Source organism: Laccaria bicolor, genomic scaffold, assembly GCF_000143565.1.
Source record: "Laccaria bicolor S238N-H82 LACBIscaffold_6 genomic scaffold, whole genome shotgun sequence".
Classification (NCBI taxonomy): Eukaryota; Fungi; Basidiomycota; class Agaricomycetes; order Agaricales; family Hydnangiaceae; genus Laccaria; species Laccaria bicolor.
Window position 1 is genome coordinate 1,474,011 of NW_001889877.1, and position 17,918 is coordinate 1,491,928.

Sequence of the window (17,918 nt, forward strand, 5' to 3'; positions counted from 1 at the left end):
TTGTTCATCATCAGATTTCTGTTGTCGTTTCCAACCTCCAGAACAGCGCAATTGAGGCCAACTATCGTTTGCAACGCGTGGAACAAAGTAGAGGACGAAAATTGTGATGGCAGTGCTGAAATGAGGGCATAAGGCACGTGGACATATCGCCTGGTTTTCCTTTCCTCACAAAAATCCTTTCTGCTCTCCCTTCAGGCCAGAGCGCGGTGCGCCTGTATCACGACAAACCTTTCATCATCACCATTTACCTGAATTTAATGTCCACACCTTTGAAATCCACACCTCTGGTGGCGCCTGGCCACACACGACCTGTTACACACCTTTCTTTCTCCCCGATCCAAGACGACGGGACGTTCTTGCTGGTCTCAAGTTGTAAAGATGGAAACCCGATGTTGAGAGAATGGACTGGGGATTGGATCGGTACTTTTCTCGGCCACAAGGGTGCCGTTTGGAGCACAAAGCTTTCACTAGATGCTTCTCGAGCTGCTTCGGGCAGCGCCGATTTTACTGCGTGAGTGATTATGCATTTGAACGCTCCCGATCGCTCATTATTTGAGTTAGAAAAGTCTGGGATACATATTCAGGGAACCCCCTCCACTCTTTCCCACATAATCATATCGTTCGCAGCGTTGCGCTGTCAACAAACTCATCACATCTGCTGACGGGTGGGCAAGAGAAGAAAGTGAGGATATTTGATTTGAGCCGGCCTGACGCAGATCCCGATTTTCTCTGCGACTCTGGTTTGCTTTCTCATGACGGGATGGTGAAGAGTGTGGTCTGGGCTGGGGAACACACCGGGGTATCAGCAGGTGAGGACGGGAAGATCAAGTGAGTTGATGATTACAACACTCGTGGACACGCGTCTCAATGATAATATATTTAGGTGGTGGGATCTGCGAACACGTAAACTAACGACCAGTCTGGTTTTCCCGACCGCCATCACGTCGATGGAGCTGTCACCTCAGACACAGCGGTTGGTGGTGACCTCTGGCAATACAGTTGCCTTTATACCCGTGTTGCCCAATGGCCAGGCAACACATAGCCTTACACTTGGGTACTCACCATCGTCTGCGTCTATTCACCCGATCCTGCAGGATCGATTTGTGACAGGCAACTTAGGCGATGAGTGGGTGCGGGTGCACGGTATGGACGGTGAAGAGCGGGAAGTTCTGAAAGGACACCATGGGCCTGTTCACTGCGTGGAATTCAGCCCAGACGGAGAGATGTATACTAGCGGCAGTGGTGAGTATTATGATTATTATTTTTTCGTCACATGCTGATTCACATTTACGCGTCATCAGAGGATGGTAAGCACAATCATCCTTTCTACTAACAAAATTACTAATAATTCATAGGTACGATTCGATTGTGGCAAACGACACCAGGTAAAACGTATGGTTTATGGCAAGGGACCAATGGGAATTAGCAGAATTATTAATAACATGACATGTGATATATATGTGACAGTTATGATCTTGTCACAGTTATGACGTTTATTCTCGGTATATCTTCAGTCAACTCCCTTATCCTTGTACCACCATGTCTGGAATCCGCCACCAACGCTCAATGTCGACCGAAGCATCCCCGCCACCACGTTCGCCTTCTCCCCCGTCACAGACATTTCACCCTTCCATTTTGCCTCACTCCGTCCCCACTCCTGCTCTCGTCGAATCAGTTGCCGGAGCCGCTCACTATTCCGGTGTTAGAGTAGATTCCGACACTCAGTTGAAGCACCATAGGACAAATAGCTGCCATCAGTCTCCAGCAGAACTGAATATCGATCATCGCCATGTCTTAGACGATTTGAAGGAGCTCTTCTGTTGCCGGCCAACCCGAGAGATATTCGATAGGTCATGGAATAGAGATGCAGTCTATGAGGTTCGCTCTCTTTCTTTTTAGAAATACCTACTAGCTGACATTCGTATTAGGATCCTCTTTCAAAGTGCTATGGCTACGCGGAATACGCTGCTCAGGTAAGCCTCCAAACTCTCGGTTCTGCATTCCTTAACAATCGATACCTAGTGGTTTGCTTTGGTATGCATCACCTTGTTACGATTTACCTTTTTGTGTGTTGACACTGCCTCTAGGCAAAACTCTGTTCGCAATCAGAAACTCTCTCATCTCGCGTAATGTCATCAACCTCCATACCCAATCGCATCGTCTATCACCAAGTTCAGGAATACACATTGCGCTTTTTGAATCGAAAGAAGGTTTGTTCCGTCAAATTTCGAAGACATGCCTTACTAATCGTGGTAAAGACGATCGAATCCGTTGTGGTAGTGGACCTGGACGAAAATAACAAGATAACTTATCTTGTTGATCAGTGGGGGGGCAATGAAATGCCTTCCTGGTTTGGAGCCTCGTTTTTGCGAGCCGTTAATGCCAAGACTGCCCCTTGGCTGTTCCACGTCCCGAAACTTTCAACCTAATAACCAAACGTCCAATCGCACATGCACGCGATAACTGTATATTATTATGCCCTGCATGCTCACGATTATGGTGTTACGATTCTACTCTGACTATGTATTCCCGTAATGACCTGACCTTACTGTAAATTGTAAATATATTATTTTAGCTTGCCCCGCTCCCGACGAGTCATTTGAGGGCCACCTGATCTCCATTGGAGCTGTCTTTACGTACAATGGCGACGTGCAGGGACATATAAGAACAGTGGTGAGAGTTCACCAATCCATCAGCTATGATGATGCGTCCCACAAGTGTTGCTCGCACGTTACGCTTTGGATGGAGACTTGGAGCTGGCTTTTCCTTGCGCCGCAAGACATTCTCGACAACGAGAATGACTCTAGCACAATCCACATCCCCACTAGCTCCCATCGGTGTTTCGGCGGCCCTCCAAGCAGCCCAGGATAAATCCCTCCAGCCAAAGCCAAAGATCTTCGACGAATTCGCACTTACAGACCGGGTAGGTATCGTTTCGGGAGGCAACAGAGGTCTAGGACTCGAGATGGCGTTAACTTTATGTGAAGCTGGTGCTCGAGCGATATATTGTTTTGATCTCCCTACAACGCCGTCTGAGGAATGGAAGAAGACGCGCGAGTTTGTGGAGAGGATGGGTAATGGGTCGAGGTTGGAATACGTGAGCGTTGATGTGCGAGATCAGAAGGAGGTGTGGGCAAAGGGCCGAGATATCGGAGATAAAGAGAAGAGGATGGATGTGTGTGTTGCGGCTGCTGGGATTTTGAAGACACATACGGATTGTTTGGAGTACCCTGCTGAACAGTTTGAGGATGTGAGTGCGTTACTTCAGCCTTGAAAGGTTTTCTGATACGTTTGAAGGTTATGGATGTGAATACGAATGGTGTGCTGTACACGGCCCAAGCTGCGGGGCAGCAAATGGTTAGGTTTGGAAATAGGGGGAGCATCATCTTGATTGCCTCCATGTCGGGGAGTATCACGAACAGGGTTCCCTACTTCTGTCTTGGACGGCTAGTTCGGTGCTGACCAGGGTGTCTCGACAGGACCATGCGTGGGTGTCATACAATACCAGCAAGTCGGCTGTGCTTCAAATGGCCCGTAGCATGGCTTGTGAACTTGGAAAGAAGGACATTCGCGTCAACTCCCTTTCTCCTGGTCACATTTACACCTCGTATGCTCAAGTCCGAATCCTAGAACCCTTCAGCTAACAGGATGCAGGATGACCGCCGCATACCTGGACAAGCAGCCCCACCTTCTAGACAAGTGGTCTGACTTGAACCCAATGGGACGTATAGGAAGGACTGACGAACTTCGAGGGGTTATTGCTTGGCTGGCTAGTGATGCGTCGAGTTTTTGTACGGGAAGCGAGTGAGTCGAATGACCATTGAAAGTTTGACAATTGTTGACAAACTTGACAGCATCATTGTAAGTGGAGGACACCATTCGTGGTAGAGGGCCGGAAGACACTGGCAAGTCGATGGAAGACAAGCCTTTCCGTTTTGTAAGCGCCAAGCGTAGAGAAATGGAAGCATGAGATGGTATATGCTGTAGAAAGATGGTAGATATTACAAGGACCTGCGCTGCGCCCTCCCACTCAAATGTCGTGAAATTCTTTCAAAGCTTGATCCGCCTTTATTCGGCGCTCTTTCGCCGTTTCCCTGTTGTTTGCACTTCGGGCGACACGCTGGACGAGCAGAAAATTTTGGACAATTTTGCAATACGATGGAAAAGATCGGCGCACCTCGGACCGCAAACATTTGTTCAGCTCGTCCTTTTTCTTGTTGCATCCCCCGGTTAGCCGAGCCCAGGTACTCAAATGGCAGTCCTCGAGGGCCTGAATAAACTCCCTACAAACTGTGCTCACGAAATGAGAAAAGGACGTGGCACGTTCGACGGTGTGAAACCAACCGAGTTTTTTGTCTGACAGCTGTGGGTGCATCTCGCACAAGAAATTTTTGTGTATGTCAAAGCCGGTATCGTTACTCCTCGACCGTGGAAGACAGCCGCTGAATGCAGAAAAAAGTTCAGAGGTCGGAACAGGAGTGCAAGACCGGATGTTGGGCCCGTTCGGGAAATTATTGTTGCAGGGCTGATGGGGATTAGGAAGATTAGATATAAGCTCATTCATACCCTTCGGAGATCACCCACCTTTTACCCCTCCCCTCCCTATCACAAAGCATGTCCTCTTTCGCCCCCAATAAGGCTGACGACGTCGCCATTGCCACCATAAGGACTCTCGCAGTCGATGCCGTCGCAAAGGCAAACTCAGGACACCCAGGTCCGCATATATGCTCATATCGCTATCGCTAATTTTGCTCAATGGCCATCAGGCGCCCCGCTGGGTATGGCCCCCGTCGCCCACGTCCTTTTTTCGCGGTACATCTATCCTTGAGATCTTTATTTGAGACAGATCTCATTGATCGCCCAGATTCATCAACGCCAACCCCAAGAACTCAAAGTGGTTCAACCGCGATCGATTTGTTTTATCTAACGGGTGCGTACAATTTTTTGAGTTTGCGTACCGCATCAATTGATGATTTCATCCATAGACACGCGTGAGTGACGATTGCTTTTGTCAGAATGAGTCCGTGTTGAAATTGAAATCTAGATGCGCCCTTCAATATGTCCTACTGCATTTGTTGGGCTACCAGCTCTCGATAGATGACCTCAAGGCGTTCCGCCAACTTGGTTCCAAAACTCCTGGTCACCCCGAGGCTGGCCACACTGATGGAAAGTCCTTTTCTTTTTTTACTTGGCAAATTCGCTGTACTGACCCCGTTATAGGCATTGAAGTTACCACTGGTCCTCTCGGCCAAGGTTTTGCTAACGGTGTTGGATTGGCCATTGCTCAGGCTCATCTTGGGGCTGTCTACAACAAGGATGGCTTCGATCTCATCAACAACTTTACCTATGGTGCGCTCAGCCCACCAATCACTTGAATTGCGGACGTTAACTTTCCTTATATAGTTTTCACCGGAGATGGGTGTCTTATGGAAGGTGTAGCAAGCGAAGCAGCCAGTCTAGCTGGTCATCTTCAACTCGGGAATCTCATTGTGGTTTACGATGACAACCGTGCGCAACTTTCATACAACGTGCACATGAAACTGACGTTACCCTATAGATATCTCCATTGACGGAGACACCGCCGTCGCCTTCACTGAGAACGTGGAACAACGCTTCCTTGCCTACGGTTGGCAAGTACTTCACGTCGACAATGGCGATTCGTGAGCCCTAATCATCTAGAACAAAAAATGCTGTTGCTTACCACGACTCAGCGACCTTGCTTCGATCTACTCTGCCATTGCCGAGGCCCGCAAGGAGAAGGGCAAGCCTACCATAATTCGCCTGAGGACGACCATTGGCTTCGGATCAAGGGAAGAAGGCACCCACGGTGTGCACGGATCTCGTATGTATCTATATATTAGCTGCGAAGAATTTGTCTGACACTATCCTAGCCCTCAAGGCCGACGACATTGTATCCTTGAAGACCAAATTCGGTTTCGCTCCAGATCAGTCTTTCCAAGTCCCTCAAGCTGCTTACGATTACTACGCTGAATTCGGGAAGCGCGGAGCTGCCTTGGAAACGGAATGGAACTCACTGCTCGCTTCATATGGGCAGAAATACCCCAATGAGCACGCGGAACTCACTCGACGAATTTCCGGCGAGCTCCCAGCGGGCTGGGAGAAAGCGTTGCCGATCTACAAGCCCACAGACGCCGCCGTTGCCTCCCGCAAGCTGTCTGAGATCGCTCTCACTAAGCTCGCCCCCGTCATCCCCGACCTTCTCGGTGGTTCCGCCGACTTGACTGGCAGCAACCTGACGAAAGTCAAGGGTTCAGTCGACTTCCAGCCCCCCAGCACCGGTCTCGGCACATACGCTGGCACTTACATCAGGTATGGTGTACGTGAACACGCTATGGGTGCCATCGCCAACGGTCTTGCTGCCTACGGTGGAATTATTCCCTACGTGGCGACCTTCTTGGTACGTATCAAGTCGCTTCGTTTCTTCTAATGCTAAGTATGAGAACAGAACTTTGTATCTTACGCTTCGGGCGCAGTGAGGTTGTCTGCACTGAGCAACCACCAGGTAATCTGGGTTGGTGGGTAAACCGATTTTATTGTGCTGATTGATGTCTGATCATATCTTTCTTGTTACAGCCACTCACGATTCCATTGGTTTGGGCGAGGATGGCCCAACACATCAGCCCGTCGAGACCGCCATCGCACTCCGTGCCACGCCAAACGTTGCATTCTGGCGCCCAGCTGACGGCAACGAGACTTCTGCCGCTTACCTTGTTGCTCTCAAGTCAAACAAGACCCCCTCCATCCTTTCTCTTTCACGTCAGAACCTCCCCAACCTGGAAGGGTCCACCGTTGAGAAGGCTGCTCGGGGTGGTTACGTTCTCCACGAGGAGGATAACGAAGACCTGACTATCGTCAGTTCTGGTAGCGAAGTCAGCATCGCTGTTGAGGCTGCCAACAAACTCAAGGCTGAGGGCATCAAAACCCGTGTTGTCAGTCTGCCTTGCTGGCTGACGTTTGACCAACAGGATGAGGAGTACAGGCTGAGCGTTCTCAGGAGTGGTGCACCTATCCTTTCTCTGGAAGCCCTCTCGACTGCTGGATGGCAGAAGTATAGCCACGAGGTCAACTATTTTCCCATCTTGAGTTCCACATGATGCTGATTTTTGTTCTTTCCTAGCAATACGGCCTGCCTGCTTGGGGTGCTTCTGGACCATATCTCAAGGTTTACGAGAAATTCGGTATCACTGGTTCAAGTACGTCTCGATTCAAATCCATTGTTTTAGAACGAGATATAACTTTGCCCTAGATATCGCCAAGGTCGGAAAGCAGGTCGTCGACTTCTACAAGGGCAAATCGGTGGTCTCCCCGTTGGTCAAGGCCATTCACTTGTGAACTTTGAACTCTGTTGCTGTCTAGAAAAATTGAAAGTGAAGAAGAAGAATTATACCTCGAAGCAGATAAACTTTAGAATGTACAAGAGGAAGGTTACCACCATTGGAATAGACACTTGACCATTTCATGCTCATAGACGAGCAAATTGAGAGAGATGTTCAAAGGTATTCCATGTCCATTTTATAGGAAAGCCGAACGATGCTTCGGAAGGGTGGCGACGAAATCTAATTGGAGGAGCTACTTCCTTTCTACCGCGACGGTGTCCCACATCTTCCTCTCAGCCTCCTCCTTCATGACCTCAACGACATGTGGCTTCAAGTACCGGATATCCTATGGGGCGTGTAAGTTGTTAGCCACAATATGATTGGTATATTGCGGACCTCTGAGGGCTGCATCCATTGCTCTTTGGATAGGGGTGCGTGGAGGATGCTAGCTTGTGAGGCTCGTTTCAAGCGGTAGGCGCGATCGTACGCTTCACGGGGTGTCAAACGGGACAGAGCCTACGAAAATGAGAGTTACAGCTGCTTTGAAGGTGATAAACGCGCAGGTGGGCGTACTCTTTGTACTTCAGGGTTTTCTTCACAAACTGCATGTGATACGTAGATGAGCAGGACAGTCGAAGGACGCGAGAAAAGAACGGACGTAGGTCGTCATATTTGAAGCCGTATTTTCTGTAACCAGATGCGTTCGCATACCAGTTTGCAATGGGAGTGATCCATTTGAGCAGAGTGCGCGATGACTTCACCTGGGGTGCCAGGGATGTGCTGAGAGGACCGAATAACATGGCTTAGAACTGGCTGAAGATTAAATAAAAGTGAAAGAGGGCCCGGGAGGCGTGGGACGGAGGTTTCCGGAGTTATGTTTGTATTTGTTGAAAAGTGGCAGAGATCGAGATTGTCGATGGGTTATAAAATACGATCGACATAAAATCATCTCCATCCAGCTCCCCCATCTTCTTCACATCCACTCAACAACATGTCCGTTACAGAACGTACCTACATCATGGTCAAGGTTTGTTTTGCGCTTTTTCTGCTATCCGACAGTTACTGAGCACTCCGCAATCAGCCCGATGGTGTCCAACGTGGACTCGTCGGGAAGATCATCGCGAGGTTCGAGGAGCGTGGATACAAGCTGATCGCGCTTAAGCTTGTCCAGGCCACCGAGGAGCATCTTGAAAACCGTAGGCGTCACCAGATCTTGCCGTCGCATTTATCGTTATCTAATCTATCTTTTTTTTTGAAGATTATGCCGACCTCAAGGGCAAGGCTTTCTTCCCCGGCCTCATCAAATACATGGCCTCGGGCCCCGTTGTCGGTATGGTCTGGCAGGGTCTTGATGCCGTCAAGACTGGCCGCGTCATGCTCGGTGCCACCAACCCCCTCGCTTCTCCCATCGGTAAGCAGCGCGACGCGATCTCAGTCCACTCGACGCGTCTTGATCAAAAATCGTTCTAGGATCCATCCGTGGTGACTACTGCCTTGCTGTTGGACGCAACATCTGCCACGGCTCAGACTCTGTTGAGAGTGCTGAGAAGGAGATCAAGCTGTGCGTACATTACCTATCAATATCTAGCATTCGCTGATTTCTGGTTTGATAGCTGGTTCCCCGAAGGCGTTGTTCAATACACCAGCGCTCTTGAATCCTGGATCTTTGAGTGATTGCTCCATTGATAAGAAGAAGAAAGTCATGTATTTTACTTAGTGGCCAATTTAGAGTTTGTACCCGACCCTCGTTCTCACACGCGTCTTGTTGTCCGTCACTTTGCTTCTCATGCTTCTGAACCTTCTCCACGTACTCCACCATGAACGTGCTACGGTCGTTTCTGGTCTTTCTCCTCTGGCTACAGTCAGCTATCGCGCTGAAAGGTGACTCGAAGTGTAGTCGGGCTATCTGCGTGAATGCCACCGTCAGCAATGATATTGTCACTTGTAAGTTTCTCGACAAAAAATCAATAAGATACTAGAGTATCTCACGTTCTTCTAGATGAAATGACCTTGATACGCGACCCTCCTATTTTGGGTTGGATGGCCATGTGAGAGTTTTTGAGATATTCTCCAGGTCATCGTCTAAGGTTGGGTCGAGTGGTTTCGGGAAGAGCATGGCACACACGCATATGGTCATCATGTGGAAAAGCGACGACGACACAACTATACTGTCGCAACGTTATGCAGCTGGATATCGTGAGCCGGCCCCAGTTGAAGTCCCTCTGGAGGGCGTTGCGAGCATTGTCAACCCAAAGATAACATCCGTTCGTTCGTCATCGGCGCTTCTGGCTTATATTAACTGTACGACCTCTTCTCTACAGTGGCACCCCACCAATTCTTCTACCCTCGCTTTCCAAATTCCACTCAACAAGATGACCGGTGCCGGGGTAGAACGTCTTATTTGGGCGTATTCTCCGACACGTCCAAAGTCGTCCGACCCTTCCTCGCATATAGAATTTCACCGCGCCAATGGTCACTTTACCCTCGATCTTAGCAAGGAGCTACCCTCCGACGAGGTTTCTTCTCCCACTCAAGCGAAACCGATTCCTTCTCCAACCCAGGATTCTTCCCCGAGTCCAACTCAAGGGAACGACAAGCCTCGTCCATCCTCAGGTGAACACGACACAATAATAATATTGCCCTTTGGCCCATACACAAAACGAGAGAAAGAGCTGATCGTCCACGCCTTCTTCATGTCGTTCGGATTTTTGGTTCTGTTGCCTGCGGGGTCATTGATCGGTCGATGGGGACGGACATTCACGCCCGTATGGTTCAAAGCTCACCAGTTCTCTAACCTGTTCCTAGCGCTTCCTGTGATCACCCTTGGTTGTGTATTGGGCCTTATGGCGGTGATACAACACGAATCAGACCACTTCTCTAATGCGCACGAGGTAACCATCTGTCCTATTTACTGAGAAGTTGCTCAGTATGCCATTTTTAGATCTGCGGCGTTGTGCTCGTCGGCCTTTACTACGCCCAAATTTTCTTAGGGAGGTACATTCACAGACGCAGGGAAAAAGCGACTGTTCCACTCAAACCTCACCCACCTCTGAATATCGCCCATGTTGTTCTTGGGCTGGCGGTAGTAGCACTTGCATTTTTTCAGGTAAGCATTCAGCAACCCGCTCGTTATGCTGAGAATCAACTTTTCTTTTTCCGTCCTTAGATCAGGAGTGGCCTAGATGCGTGGGAGGTGACGACCGGGAGACCCGTATTGGCGAGCTGGTGTCGCAAGCTTTGGGTGCTGTGGATCGTGGTAAGCTTTTCCTCGACTAGACCCCCCCTTTTCCATTCCGCTTAATTTGGGATGTGGCTGCCAGGTTCTACCTTTAGCATATCTGTCAGGCCTTTCCTTGCTCCAGCGCCAATTCCGCCAGGAACGTTCTGGCATTGCCAGCGGTGACGCCAACTATATTGCTCTCTCTGAAAACTCGTCTTCGCGCCTCTTTGAGGTGGGAGAAGACGAGGGTGACGATGGCGAAATGGACTTGGAAAAGGTGGAAATCATTCACGGAAAAGCCAGTCCTTGAAAACGGCTTTTATAGTATTCATATCATTATTGCACGCATACAAAGTGTAGATTTGTTGTGTTGTATTTAATTCTGTAGGTTACATAAAATGATAGTGGTACAACATCATACACAAGGAGACTGGCCAAAGAAAAGGTATAACTAGATGTTGAGGGGTATGGAGAATGAATGAAGTGCTTTAGATAAGTTAACTAGATACATTTCCAACCAGGGGGTAGAAGTGTCGAGGATACGCGTCCCGCATTCTCGAGGCGGAGTCCCGAAGACATCGAGATCCATTGGGAGGGAAGGTAGTGGATGATGCAACGGTTTGTGCTCGCACAGCACATCGGTCGATTAGTTGTTGAACAGATACCCAGGTGCCTCGTAGTGATATCGTAAAAACGGTCGACCCTAGCTCCACCCTTGTGACGTAAGCGAGGGGCGATTCGGATGTGGGGTTGATGCTGGCGACCCTACGTCGACTTCATGTGGCCATGGCGAGGAGAGAAGCGAGATCTTTTTCGCTGGCAGCAGGAAGTTGTCTCGAACGGGCTTTCAAGCGTACTGAAAAAAAAAAAAAAAAAAAAAAAAAAAAAGTCAGCGCCGAAGGTCTCACAAGGATTCGAAGATAGGTCATACAATTTCGGTCGAGACTGAGTAGGACAACCTTCACTGCATGCTGCAGATCCTTGGGGGTAACAGGGTCTGCGTTCAGCATCGAGGATCTATCCACCCAATGTTCATCCTGCCAAATTGCAGCCTTGAGAATCAGATCGTCCATAGTTCTGTCTGCATTATTGCCATTGACAGCGAAGTCGACCTCTTCTGTCCTGATGTTCAAAGTGCTAAGGTAATTCCCTTTCGAGGTTTGGACTTTGAGGGAGAGCGTGTGCGAGCGAACGTGACTTGAAATATACGCCATGGCGGCTTGGGCAGCATCCCCGAGCTGGGCTGAAGCATTGGATGAAAGTCCATCAAGTTCCATGATTACAGGCAGGGGGATAACAACAGTCCAACGCATGCTTTCGATGAGTGACAAGACCATGGAAAGTGACGAAAGGAGGATATTGGTGTCGACGACGAGGATAGTATATCCTGGAACAATGTGCAGAGCGGCTCGTTTGTCGACTTCTTTCCTAGGTGCACGCGTTCGTGGGCGGTCGGGATATGACGACGGAGAACCACGCTGGGCAGATTGTAGGAGTTGTTTGAGGTATCGACGGCGTTCCTGCGATAAAATGTAAGATAAAAAATATGGTGTAATACGGGACTAGTGCAACCTTTAGAGCTTTGATCTCCTCGGAGTCACCTTCGTTGTCGCTCTCCTCAGACAGGCTGTCGTCGGCAGTCTCATCGATATCCATGGGATCATCTGCCCATCTCCTACCCATTCTTCTTCTCTCGTCGGCTTCCCTCTCAATTTCATCCTCTTCTTTCCATCGCTTGACTTTCTCGGCAAGTTTCCCTTGCACGCTCCATTCCCTGGTGCCTTCGTTCCAAACGAACCCGTCGACGGCGCCTGCAACACCCACAGCGCATCGCGCGATGCGAACCCATCGCCTGAATATGTCCCTTCCACCGGATGACGAGGCCTTGTTATCGCCATCATCGCCATCATCATCCTCGATGCGGCCATCCGTCAGTTCTTGGCCTTCGCACTCTTCTAGAACCTCGATCTCGGCCTTTCGCTCTTCACCGCTCTTCCAAAACCCACGCTCGTAAACTTTTCGTCCGACCCACTCCATCCCACGCAGGCACCAGTCTTCCGACAAAGGCGGTGCGCAGCCGCTTGTGAGCATCACCCAACGCTCTGTTGTGGTACCCTGACTTTTGCCCTGGGTCAACAAGCCTTGAGCGGTCATAACCTTCCGTGGAATGGTAGTGAAGAACTCGGCAAGCTCGTCCCAAGGAATGGCCTTCTCCAGCACCTCTAGTGTTGGGGCGTGCTTCAGAATGGTGGAAAGGAACGTTAGAAGGATCGTCAGATAGGGATTGAGATTTGATCGAGCGAATTGCGAGGCCTTGCGTGTTGGATGCCGCAGCGCATATGCTAGCATGGAGAAGGTGAGTTGAAGAGCAAATTTGAATGCAGGAGGGTGCTCAGGAGCAGTAGGGTCTTGCGACTTCATGGATGGGTCGGTTCCCTGCAAATCGTCATCCACGTCCATCTTTTCCTCGTCCACGCCGTCAAGGGGTACTGAACCAGGGACCCCGGCAGCAGCCTTCTTTGCCATAACGCGCATAGCCGCTGCTTGAGGACCACCAGCTTCTTTCGGACCAACAGCGCCTACTTTTCGCAGGATGCCACTAGGACGACCGTATTCCAAGATTGAAGAAATGTTGATAACACCCATCATGATCCATTCACGCTCTTCAACTCCTTCGATTTCCAGCCTCTCAATAAAGCGAGCAAGAGTAGGCTGAAAGTCATCAAGCTGGATATTCGTGAAAAGCATGCCATGAAGAAGGACAAATAATTCGGGGGCGCGAGCGTCGGGAAGGGATCGTCGACATTGTGATGCAAGTGACCAGAGGGGAAGAATAGATTCGCGGGAGGTGGTAAATGGGTGAAGAGTTGTCAGACTAAGAACAAAGCAAATGAATTAGTTCCTGTCAACCCGGTCCTGAAATTGAAACAAACCTTTTGACGAAATGGTACACGCCTCTCAACTCTTCACTTTCTACCTCTCTTGACAAAAGACCCAAATGATGATGCAATTTGCCTGTCCCTGGCTGTTCTGAAAGGCCAGCTCCATACCAATCTCTGGCAATGTTGCGCCACCGTTCCTTCTCAGGCTCAACGTCCAGTAAACGCGCAGCAGCAATTCCGACGCTAGGGGACGGGCTATCGTCTATCCGAGCAGCGGGTGCATCACTGACGGACTTTGCAACAGGTACTGCAGACGTATTGCCGTTGATGGTGCTACTTTGTGTCGACTCCGCAGCAGCGGCTTCAGATACTGCTTTTGCAGTTAGACCACCCTGCCCACTGACACCGCCATTGACCATGGCTGCAACGGCCATTCTGTAGCGTGCAAGATCACCGAGAGCTTCCAGCCATCCCGATTTGAAGGAATTTAAGGTGTGTTCCTCGAGAAGGCCGGTGTAAAACGTATACGCATAGTAAATAAAATCCTGCAGATGTTCGAGGGCTAGTGGTGACGTAAAAGATGCACGTCGGAGAGATTCGAGGAGTTTGTGGAAAGCGTATGTCCAGAGACGAACGATCATATTATACTTGGTCGGGATATTCCGTAGGGATGCCGGAACGGAGGGTGCGAGAGAAATTTCAAGGAGATTGTGAATTATTTCCGCAAGTCTAAAAAAATATTAGTGAGTTGGCAAGATCAAAGACTCGAGAACCCACTGTTTGTGATCTTCAATTTGTTTCTTCCACTTTTCCTTCTCCAAATCTTCACTTTCAGCTTCTTTACCTTTTAATAGTACCCTGCTGGTCTGCAAGTCGTCGGTTTCCTCCATGGAATCTTCTTGCTTGATCTTGTTTTCCAAGCTTGAAATATTTCGATACAACTTCTTCAGCTGGACAGAAAAGACGTTATTACCAGAGTCTTCAGTCCCTTGTCCTGGGCGTCCATCGAACAGAGCTGACGATGCAGACGATCCATCGGTAGTAGAGGAGAGTGTGAACGTCGAAGAAGATATTGACGCCGCATATGAAGATGTGGAAGATGCCGATACATAATCCCCTGAGGATTTTGGGGTCGGCGAAGGTCGACCAGGTTGTGGTCGCGCAAGCACAGAAAAGCGGACAGGATCATCTTTTCGGTGATCGAATAGCTGACGAGCAGCATTGCTACGATCATCGCGATGGGTGTGAGACGTAGCGCCCCGAGGTGCGTACGAACTTCCGGTGTCGTCCGACATCGCATCTGGCTCGACTGTGCGGCGCACCGGAATAGGGTCGGTGCCAGGGTTATAAAGCTTGGATGAGGCAATTGACTTATGCGGAGGGGGACGAGGGGATGGCGAAGAAGATATTTTAAGCCGTCGTGAGAAATCTTCGTGGTCAGCGTCTACAGATGGGCGAGAAACGACGACATGAGGGGACGGGTGTCGGCGAGATAACGAAGGGGAATGTCGAGACGCAGAGGGCGCGGGGGGCTTTGGAGAACGTTCTGATTTAGAAATTGTAGATGACGATGGCACCGAAGGTTGGGTGGGTTGCATCCGCTCACGGTCTGATCTGTCTCGTACCCGGACAGCACTAGAATGAATTGGTAGTCAGTTATGAGGAAGAGAAAAATGGAAAAGGATGTACGCGGCCGTTCTTCGACGCAAAGCAGTTAATTTCTCGTCAAGGTCGGTGGGCTGGAGTTCTCGCTGGGGGAGATCCCGATGAGTAGAATCTCGCTCCTTGCCCTTTCTCGATGGTTTTGATTGAGATTCGAGAGAGTCGTGCATGGTGGTGAAGAAAAGAAAGAGAAAAATTTGCGAAAAAGAAAAGGGCTGCGAGGAACTGTGCGTTGTGTGCGCAGCTCTGCGATGATGGCTGAGTTTGAGCTGAGTTCACGATGAGTACCGTAGAATGTTGCTCTCCGCAGCACTCGATCATTGCCACGTGATCAGTTCCCGATCACTGCTGCGCATCCTCCGGGCCAGCCGCCAATCACCGTCGGTGATGTTCAAAACCATTTCGTCCAATAACCACCACACCTAAAAGTTTCTAGCAAGCTACAGTGGTAATCATTAACCTGCATTAGTGAGGGTGTTCACGCATAATCGTTTCTTATCGCATTCATACCGCGCGGAATACAGACTGGGGAATATTCATCCCCATTTGGGAATTCCACGTGCAGGCAATTTCGGAGCCGCAGTCTATCAATAGAACTCAGCAGAACTCAGCCCGCTCCAGATGTGCTCTGAAGTGCATCTCAGTGCATCTCCCAAACACAATATTTGAATTTTCGTCAGGCTCACCCTTTCCGAACTGCACACACGGATCACTAAACCGACGCCAAGAATTTTTTTTAGCGCTTGGGCTAGTTTTGGGCTAGTGCTAACAACTGATCCGTCAATAATGTAGCATGGTGCTACGCCGGAGGCGTGTCAACAATATATTGGTGAACCATGACGAACCAGGGTAAAACGTGAGGATGTAATGTCCGCGCCTATCCGTTGCAGGGTTCACCCCAAAATGACTTGTTGTAGCTCTCATCTCGAGGAAAGAGGTCAAACCAAGTGATCATCTGAACTACTTGAAGTGCTCATCACTCGCAATAACATTCCCAGGTTCCGTAGACGTTAGAGTGAAGTTTTTATGAAACTCTCTGTAAACCCGATGTGGCGGTCAACACAACACAACCTCTCATAGAATGATCTTTCGTCGCAATAATCAATCAGGATGTAAACGCATATAGATCTACTTGGGATCTTTGAAAGAGCAAATGCCGCCCCCGGATGCAAAGCATGAATGGAAAGCACAAGAACCCATGGCGCCATCTCAACGTTTCCATCGAGCAAACTGTTCATCACATCTCCGCCTCCATTCTCCGTCGATTCCGCTCAGCCTCTCACTGCTCCTCCTGTCATTTATCAAAACATCCAGCATCCAATTCTTGAAAGTGCCCTCATCGTTGGACATCCCTTTGCCCCCTGTCAGAAGATCAATGAGGCGATCTACCAGGTTCTTATCATTTTCCAAATCAGGGCGTCGCAACGCTCTTGCTATGGCATCCTGCGCATCGTCCAATTTCCCTAATGCCTCACTCGCCGTTGCCTGTCGAATGTATCTATAAAAGAAAGTCAAAAACATATCAGCTGAACATAATATATCGCTCACCCTTTGGCATACGAAGGATCAGCCATTTCAGCCTTCTTGCCATTCAAAAGAGCTCGCTCAACATCCTGCCCAGCTCCAGGGATCAGGTAAGTCGCCGCTCGATTAGAATAGCAGACAGCCAGCAAATTTTTGGCCTTTGCTTCTTCGTCAAGATCTGGCTTCATACTAAGCACATCGATAAGATGTCCGATAGCTTCAGTATACGCCTTGATAGCAGCAGCTCTCTCCTTGCGCGAAAACGCTTCATTTCCAACCGACTTGGCTTTCTCTGCGAGTTCCATGCTAGCAACTACGCCCTTCACGTTGAGTTGATGGATTCTTTCTGATAACCCTTCGGCTTCTTCGCGAGTTTCAACGCGCCAATGGAATGGGGCAGGGAGAGAGTCCAAGAATGGTTTCAACGTAGGAAGGTGCTGCTGCAATCTGATAGAAATTAAAAGAAACCGCGGGAGGCATGGCTTCAGGGGTGGTATCGGTTTAGCAATTGCAAGTCGGATAGCCCTGGACACATGATTTAATAAACGGGTAAGTGCGACGAGTGAACAGGGTGTGCATACTGCAGAACCGTCTTTGAGTCCGGAAGTCCAGTAGTTTCATGCATAACCCGATGCTTGCCGCTGGTTTCATAAATATATATCATGAAAGTTGGACGAAGACCCGCCGAGCCGTGGCCTTCAGAAGGATCGACAGCTCTTCCCGCTGCGTCCACCATTCCCATCGTTTCCAATTGTACAACCCAGAAGGATTCATGTTCGATCGTGGGCGCCAAAGACGCAAAATCATAGGTGGATAGATCCACATCAGTTTTGTTTATATCCGTAGCCGCCATCTGCCCCATAAGAGCGTCCATTTCCGATGGGTTCTGAGTCATAAACCTGCCAACGGATTAGCGAGGTACTCATTCAAGCTCAACGACCGCATACTTGACGATATCATCCAGATCGACGCGTCCTGTAACAGGATTTTTTGGGATCTTGTTCGCAATTGACTAAAAAACGCTTCATGTGTGATCTAGACCGGCCAATGCGAAGAATTGAGGGGATGGCTACCGTCATCACTTTGGGATCCAAACCACCATAATCCGCCGCTGTCTTCGTTTTTTTGGTGCGCTTACTTGAGTTGGGAGGCATTGACGATTTGGGGAAGTGGTAAGTCAGCAAGTGTAATGGTTAACGTTAGATAACCAATGTGATTGGAATGCCAAAACGGGTTGATTCCACCCGGCCTTACTTACGAGGCAATCACAACACGATCGGAGACGATCGGGCG

General features: G+C 49.4%; 9 protein-coding genes across 9 annotated transcripts; 5 read left to right on the forward strand and 4 right to left on the reverse strand.

Annotated features, from left to right (window-relative positions):
• The first annotated feature begins 1,542 nt into the window (after positions 1-1,542).
• Positions 1,543-2,587, forward strand: LACBIDRAFT_315907 (uncharacterized protein). Its single transcript, XM_001878181.1, has 4 exons — positions 1,543-1,878; positions 1,929-1,973; positions 2,023-2,034; positions 2,088-2,587. Exons 1-4 carry the CDS (start codon positions 1,567-1,569, stop codon positions 2,427-2,429), a joined length of 711 nt encoding a protein of 236 aa, XP_001878216.1. The 5' UTR covers positions 1,543-1,566; the 3' UTR covers positions 2,430-2,587.
• A 210-nt stretch (positions 2,588-2,797) lies between these two features.
• On the forward strand, positions 2,798-3,888 carry LACBIDRAFT_247670 (uncharacterized protein; the record flags this gene model as incomplete). The annotated part of the gene is made up of 5 exons (XM_001878182.1): positions 2,798-3,250; positions 3,298-3,423; positions 3,480-3,607; positions 3,655-3,804; positions 3,855-3,888. 5 exons carry the CDS (start codon positions 2,798-2,800, stop codon positions 3,886-3,888), a joined length of 891 nt encoding a protein of 296 aa, XP_001878217.1.
• A 142-nt stretch (positions 3,889-4,030) lies between these two features.
• LACBIDRAFT_315909 (uncharacterized protein) lies at positions 4,031-4,375 on the reverse strand (the record flags this gene model as incomplete). Its single annotated transcript, XM_001878539.1, has 2 exons — positions 4,031-4,120; positions 4,178-4,375. The coding sequence occupies 2 exons, from the start codon at positions 4,373-4,375 to the stop codon at positions 4,031-4,033; spliced, it is 288 nt and encodes a 95-aa protein (XP_001878574.1).
• A 239-nt stretch (positions 4,376-4,614) lies between these two features.
• LACBIDRAFT_315910 (transketolase) lies at positions 4,615-7,353 on the forward strand (the record flags this gene model as incomplete). The annotated part of the gene is made up of 14 exons (XM_001878183.1): positions 4,615-4,714; positions 4,767-4,812; positions 4,865-4,930; positions 4,986-4,991; positions 5,045-5,154; positions 5,221-5,349; positions 5,404-5,508; positions 5,558-5,660; positions 5,712-5,842; positions 5,892-6,418; positions 6,467-6,536; positions 6,595-7,082; positions 7,139-7,214; positions 7,268-7,353. 14 exons carry the CDS (start codon positions 4,615-4,617, stop codon positions 7,351-7,353), a joined length of 2,043 nt encoding a protein of 680 aa, XP_001878218.1.
• Positions 7,354-7,502: 149 nt separating this feature from the next.
• LACBIDRAFT_293408 (uncharacterized protein) lies at positions 7,503-8,139 on the reverse strand. The gene is made up of 4 exons (XM_001878540.1): positions 7,996-8,139; positions 7,911-7,939; positions 7,734-7,853; positions 7,503-7,683 (listed from the first exon to the last, which is right to left on the reverse strand). The coding sequence occupies exons 1-4, from the start codon at positions 8,135-8,137 to the stop codon at positions 7,591-7,593; spliced, it is 384 nt and encodes a 127-aa protein (XP_001878575.1). The 5' UTR covers positions 8,138-8,139; the 3' UTR covers positions 7,503-7,590.
• A 167-nt stretch (positions 8,140-8,306) lies between these two features.
• LACBIDRAFT_192576 (uncharacterized protein) lies at positions 8,307-9,115 on the forward strand. The gene is made up of 5 exons (XM_001878184.1): positions 8,307-8,364; positions 8,419-8,533; positions 8,596-8,748; positions 8,808-8,898; positions 8,951-9,115. The coding sequence occupies exons 1-5, from the start codon at positions 8,329-8,331 to the stop codon at positions 9,009-9,011; spliced, it is 456 nt and encodes a 151-aa protein (XP_001878219.1). The 5' UTR covers positions 8,307-8,328; the 3' UTR covers positions 9,012-9,115.
• A 39-nt stretch (positions 9,116-9,154) lies between these two features.
• Positions 9,155-10,447, forward strand: LACBIDRAFT_324923 (uncharacterized protein; the record flags this gene model as incomplete). Its single annotated transcript, XM_001878185.1, has 6 exons — positions 9,155-9,281; positions 9,337-9,385; positions 9,412-9,601; positions 9,659-10,228; positions 10,279-10,331; positions 10,444-10,447. 6 exons carry the CDS (start codon positions 9,155-9,157, stop codon positions 10,445-10,447), a joined length of 993 nt encoding a protein of 330 aa, XP_001878220.1.
• Positions 10,448-11,333: 886 nt separating this feature from the next.
• LACBIDRAFT_315914 (uncharacterized protein) lies at positions 11,334-15,271 on the reverse strand (the record flags this gene model as incomplete). The annotated part of the gene is made up of 6 exons (XM_001878541.1): positions 11,334-11,413; positions 11,489-12,077; positions 12,130-13,432; positions 13,491-14,168; positions 14,217-15,074; positions 15,129-15,271. The coding sequence occupies 6 exons, from the start codon at positions 15,269-15,271 to the stop codon at positions 11,334-11,336; spliced, it is 3,651 nt and encodes a 1,216-aa protein (XP_001878576.1).
• Positions 15,272-16,105: 834 nt separating this feature from the next.
• On the reverse strand, positions 16,106-17,367 carry LACBIDRAFT_293413 (uncharacterized protein; the record flags this gene model as incomplete). The annotated part of the gene is made up of 3 exons (XM_001878542.1): positions 16,106-16,599; positions 16,650-17,072; positions 17,207-17,367. The coding sequence occupies 3 exons, from the start codon at positions 17,365-17,367 to the stop codon at positions 16,311-16,313; spliced, it is 873 nt and encodes a 290-aa protein (XP_001878577.1). The 3' UTR covers positions 16,106-16,310.
• Positions 17,368-17,918: the final 551 nt, after the last annotated feature.

What these genes read in the sequence shown, in the direction of transcription:
- LACBIDRAFT_315907 (XM_001878181.1), top strand. Translation starts at nt 1,567, where the DNA reads ATGTCGACCGAAGCATCCCCGCCACCACGTTCGCCTTCTCCCCCGTCA. An exon ending in ATAGAGATGCAGTCTATGAG is followed by an intron (nt 1,879 to 1,928) that starts GTTCGCTCTCTT and finishes CATTCGTATTAG; the next exon opens with GATCCTCTTTCAAAGTGCTA.
- LACBIDRAFT_293408 (XM_001878540.1), bottom strand. Translation starts at nt 8,137, where the DNA reads ATGTTATTCGGTCCTCTCAGCACATCCCTGGCACCCCAGGTGAAGTCA. An exon ending in AAAACCCTGAAGTACAAAGA is followed by an intron (nt 7,854 to 7,910) that starts GTACGCCCACCT and finishes TCATTTTCGTAG; the next exon opens with GCTCTGTCCCGTTTGACACC. An exon ending in AATGGATGCAGCCCTCAGAG is followed by an intron (nt 7,684 to 7,733) that starts GTCCGCAATATA and finishes CACGCCCCATAG; the next exon opens with GATATCCGGTACTTGAAGCC.
- LACBIDRAFT_192576 (XM_001878184.1), top strand. Translation starts at nt 8,329, where the DNA reads ATGTCCGTTACAGAACGTACCTACATCATGGTCAAG. An exon ending in CCCCCTCGCTTCTCCCATCG is followed by an intron (nt 8,749 to 8,807) that starts GTAAGCAGCGCG and finishes AAATCGTTCTAG; the next exon opens with GATCCATCCGTGGTGACTAC. An exon ending in GCTGAGAAGGAGATCAAGCT is followed by an intron (nt 8,899 to 8,950) that starts GTGCGTACATTA and finishes CTGGTTTGATAG; the next exon opens with CTGGTTCCCCGAAGGCGTTG.